At 29.8% G+C, this 5,247-nt stretch overlaps 1 protein-coding gene across 1 annotated transcript; it reads left to right on the top strand.

Annotated features, from left to right (window-relative positions):
• The first annotated feature begins 2,729 nt into the window (after positions 1-2,729).
• LOC114410025 (myb-related protein 308-like) lies at positions 2,730-4,415 on the top strand. Its single transcript, XM_028373764.1, has 3 exons — positions 2,730-3,092; positions 3,256-3,385; positions 3,660-4,415. The coding sequence occupies exons 1-3, from the start codon at positions 2,960-2,962 to the stop codon at positions 4,303-4,305; spliced, it is 909 nt and encodes a 302-aa protein (XP_028229565.1). The 5' UTR covers positions 2,730-2,959; the 3' UTR covers positions 4,306-4,415.
• The last annotated feature ends 832 nt before the right edge of the window (positions 4,416-5,247 follow it).

Raw genomic sequence — 5,247 nt, 5'->3', positions numbered from 1 at the left:
ATTACTAAATAACAAACAAATAACTATTTAACCCATCAATTAACTGATACAAGATTATTTCAATTTATTCAACTTAATTGGTAATATTAAATTCGAATTAAGTATGCAATTTGATATCCATTTCAGAAAGATATTAAAGGTAACTTTTAATTAGTTAACCGTATTAGAATCTTTAGAAAGATGCATGAAAAATAATCTTTTAAAATTGCATCCTTTTAATTTAAAACTAATTATATTTTCTTAATTTGAATTATCTGTAATGTTAAAATTAAGTTCATTAACTTTTATGATAGATTTTTATATAAATTTTTAGTGTATAATTTATTTATTTTTTATTTTTTTAATGGGTTATTTTATGAAAAGGTATCTGCATATTTTAAAATATTTCGCTCGAATTAAATGTGTGAATAAAATTTCGTTAAAAATTTATGACATGTGATTCCTAATAAAATTGAATAATAAGCCAAGTAATTTCTAAAGCGCACAAACATATAATCAACTTTCTCATCATCACTTTTTCTTTTCTGGAAATAATGTGTGTAATTGAATAGAAACATATAAACTATTCTTTACACCAAACACTACCTAAATCAAAACCAAAAATTCTTTCCCGTTGACTATACACCGAACATCACCTACATATCCGAATCCAAAATTCTTTTCCGCTGATTGGTGATGAATAAAAAGTTTTTTTTTAAAAAAAAAAAAAACTTGATACATGTATGCTGGACTCTTGTGATGTGTATATTATGTATTTACTAATTTTCCGATAAGCATTTGATACCTCTATGTGTCTTACACACTGGAAATGCAGATGTCAATACCTCAAAGCTGGTGAAGGCTGATGCTGATGGTTGTATTTGTGAGACATTTTCTCCATAAATTACGATAATTGTAACTTGCAAGTAACTTAATTACGAAATATTGCAATAAGAAATCTTCGTTAGCTGGCTGCCTAATATCATTATTTCCGACCAAAGAGAATGGATCAGAGAAGAGATCAACTATTAGATGCTTATGACTATTAACAATTTTCATTTTTTAAATTAATAATAAATTGAATATTATAAGCAGTTTAAATAAAATTAATTAAGGATGGCAGCAAATAACCATTTTGATTAAAAAGACTTGTTCAAAGATGGATGTAGAAAGATAGAATTACACAAAAATCAGAAACCTATAGCAACTATCATCAGTGTCGTTATACATAGCTAATCGACATATAATCACAATTAGAGAAACATGTTATGTATAACTAGCTACCAGCTCTCATCACACTTACACCATGACTTGTAACTGTCTAATTAACTTTTTCGCCAAAATTAAACTATTTAAGTGGAGCTCATCACCATGTATGCTAGATTCTACTGATAATTCAGAGTTCCCTCTCTTTCCTATATATAATTATTTGATTGTTAGAGTCTCTACAAATACCACCGTTGACGTTGTGATCTCTCATCTACTCCGCTACTTGAGGTCGCTCCTTCCATCAATCAGAGAGTATTTATGATTTTTCCACCGAACATAATCATCTCTGTGTGTGTTAATTATTTCGATAATAATTTTCAATTTTAATTCTTTTTATATATTAATTTGTATTACCGACTCCTTATATCAATCAGAGTATTTATGATTTTTCCACCGAACATGATCATCTTTGTGAGTGTGTTAATTATTTGGATAAGTATTTTTAGTTTTAACTTTTTTATATTAATTTGTAACATAAACATTTATAATTTTTTTATATGTGGAAATCAAAAATGATGTTAAAGAATTTATAATAATTTTTACATGATATTCAATCTAAGTGAATTAGATCCCATTAACTAAACATTGTTAGTTTGAATATGTTTCAATTTTTATGAGTTAATTATGTTTACTTTCTTATAATTTAAAATATTTCATTATTATTATTTATACATTTTTAAAAAGATTTAAAAATGATATTATTAATAAACATAATCACTATTAATAATGTGTGTAATTGATTATTAATATAGTGATTTTTGTTACATCGCTAGACATATATATACCAGTATATATTAGTTATTAAAATATAAATATATTGATTGCACTCATTTAATTCAAAGTATTTAAAATCACCAAATGAAGAAATCTATTTTAGATTAACTGCTACGAATAACCTTAATCAAATGAACTAATATAGGTTTTATTTTCGTATTGATGAATACCTAGATCTTCAAAATGTTCTTTTTTTTCCTTAAAAAGTAATACAAAATTTCTTTTACTTACAAATCTACTAATGATGCAGCAATCTTATCTTTTGCATGCATCAATCCTTAAATGAAAGTGCATAATAATAAGCCCCTAGCCCCCTACCAGATAACTACAGTAATCAACTTCTCCCGAAGAAGTCATTTGAAATGATTCGTTGTGAAAGGAATAAAAAATATATAAATAATAACATAACCAAGGTCCAAGGACACTCTTTTTAGAAATTTCTTTTAACATTCATATATTTCTGTTTAATTAATTGAATTAGATTCTTTGATGAGGATGAAATAAACCTAAAATAAAGCAGAGAGTTTATTTTTTTAAGAGATAAAATAGGGAGTTATAGTTACACCTAGGACGAACGGGCTTAATTAGTTTTAGAGGTGAAAGTGTGAATAAAGTAAGAAGATGGGGAGAGGTGGAAATAAAAAGAAAGTTAGGGAGGGGGAGGGAAGTGCAAAAAGAAGTGAGGGAACATGAAAAGCAGAGCTACCTACCAAATCCAGCACTAACTTAATTGTAACCACTCGTCTTTCTCACCAACTCGGTCAAATACTCTCTCTTACATTACTTCTCAGAAAAAGAAGGTCCCCGAGTCAATTGCACCTCCTCTTGTTCTCCACCACCTCCCATTTATATTCCCTTCTCTCACCAATTACTTTCCAGGTTCCATTCCCCCCACACACAACACAACACAACCAACATATCTTATTGTTCTCAAACCATGGGTAGATCCCCTTGTTGCGAGAAAGAACACACCAACAAAGGAGCTTGGACCAAAGAAGAAGACGAACGCCTCATCAACTACATCAAGCTCCATGGTGAAGGCTGTTGGAGATCCCTCCCCAAAGCTGCTGGTAACTAACTAACTAATTCACTTGTTTCTTTTTCCCATTCCATATCATTTTTTCCTACCCTCATAACAAATTAAATTAATTATAAATGTACCTAGCTAGCTAGCTAATTCCTTATATTATATTTTAGACTAAGCCCATTGATTTCTCATGTTATGTATAACAGGCTTGCTGAGATGTGGCAAAAGTTGCCGACTCAGATGGATAAATTACCTCAGGCCTGATCTCAAGAGAGGCAACTTCACTGAAGAGGAAGATGAACTCATCATAAATCTCCACGGCTTACTTGGAAACAAGTATGAAGACAACCACATCCTCCTTCAATTCTCCTCTCATTATTCTTTTGTTTTACATCTCCAAGTGTCACATGTATCCTTTAGTGAAAATAAAAAAGTTATTAAATTTACATTATTGTGAATATTTATTCATTTATTCTTTCATTCCAAGTATCACGATACATACTATAGTCTTGTGAGGTTTCCACCTTGCTTAGCTAGTAGTAGCTAGCTAGCATCTTTTCCGAATGAGAAATTATGAAATTAATGTTTTTTTGCTTTTATGATTTCTCAGATGGTCTTTGATAGCTGCAAGGTTACCGGGAAGAACCGATAACGAAATCAAAAACTATTGGAACACTCACATCAAGAGAAAACTCTACAGCCGCGGAATCGACCCACAAACCCATCGTCCACTCAACGCCTCCGCCACTCCGGCAACCACCGCCACAGCCACCGCAGTTCCATCTGCTAACAGCAGCAAGAAGATAAACAATAACAACAACAACATCGACAATGATATCAACAACAACAACAATGGTTTTCAGTTGGTGTCTAATAGTGCTTATGCAAACACAAAGATTGGAACCAACTTGGTTGCTGCTGAAGATTCTAACAGCAGCAGCGGCGTTACAACAGAAGAATCCGTCCCTCATCATCAACTCAACTTGGACCTTTCCATTGGCCTTCCTTCTCAACCCCAAGGTTCTTCGTTGAACCCAGAAAAGTTGAAACCAGAACCGCAAGAGCATGATGATCAGAAGCCACAGGTTTTGTATAAGTGGTATGGGAACATCACTAGCCAGCAAGGTGTGTGCCTGTGTTACAATCTAGGGCTTCAGAGTAACCAAACTTGTTATTGCAAAACCATGGGTACTGCTACTACTACTACTGCCACTGATAGTAATCTATATAGATTTTACAGACCCATGAATATTTAGAGCTTAAAATGTCATGTTAATTATTGTGACTTCTCTTTGTTAACATGGAAATAGTTGTAGAATCCCAAAATTGAGAAAATTTAGATCATTTTTGTGTCTAATTTTTTTCATTTTGGTTTTAATCTTTTATTTATGAGATTGAATTCAATTTTTGAACCTGAAGTAAATAAATCAAATTCTTCTCTTAACCTTTATACTAGTATTTGAGATATATATGGCTGAGTGTGAAATTAACGTCTCATAAAAACTGGGTATTGTGCTTTACTTTGCCTACACTTTAATGAATGTTTAATACAAGAGCGGTTGCGTTATTTTTGAACACTTGAAAAATATCTTCTTTTTTTTAAGAAAGAAAAACTTATTTCATTTCATTCACAAATAAGTCTTTCAATTCAATTTTGGGGGGGAAAATCTCTATTTTATAGTTTAAAAAATATATTTTAAGTTAAATTAAAAAATTTGTTCATAAAAATAATAAGTATAATTTTTATTTACAACCGATACAAAGAAATTGAAGATTTATTCGTCTATCTGCCCATTATTTTTAATATAAAAGTAAATTTATATTTTTTATTTTGAATTCACGATTATTATTTTACTTTAAAATTAATTGATAAGTAAATTTAAAAATAAGTATAATTATTACTTGCATAAATGTAAAATATATAATTAAAAATCAATATATTGTTATTTGAAATGCTGAACTCATACAAACTCAAAAACTTGTTTACTAGCATAACTTCTAAATGCTCTTGCAAGTGAGCAACTTGAAAAATATCTTTTGAACATCATATATAATTAATGCTAAAATAAGATGTTAATGTTATTTCTTTTGATTGCAGAAAGTATTCAAAGATGTAGTATATAGCTATAAATATTGAAAAATAAATAATAAAAATAATTTACGATATTATGATGATATTAATTTGTTCCTCAAATAAT

This window comes from Glycine soja, chromosome 4 (genome assembly GCF_004193775.1).
Source record: "Glycine soja cultivar W05 chromosome 4, ASM419377v2, whole genome shotgun sequence".
Classification (NCBI taxonomy): domain Eukaryota; kingdom Viridiplantae; phylum Streptophyta; class Magnoliopsida; order Fabales; family Fabaceae; genus Glycine; species Glycine soja.
Note: the sequence above shows the minus strand (reverse complement) of the source record. Positions and strands in the feature narration are given on the sequence as shown.

Excerpts from the sequence above, each read along its gene's own strand:
- LOC114410025 (XM_028373764.1), top strand. The coding sequence starts at position 2,960 with ATGGGTAGATCCCCTTGTTGCGAGAAAGAACACACCAACAAAGGAGCT. Across the intron at positions 3,093-3,255 it reads ATCCCTCCCCAAAGCTGCTG|GCTTGCTGAGATGTGGCAAA; the intron begins GTAACTAACTAA and ends TATGTATAACAG. Across the intron at positions 3,386-3,659 it reads CACGGCTTACTTGGAAACAA|ATGGTCTTTGATAGCTGCAA; the intron begins GTATGAAGACAA and ends ATGATTTCTCAG.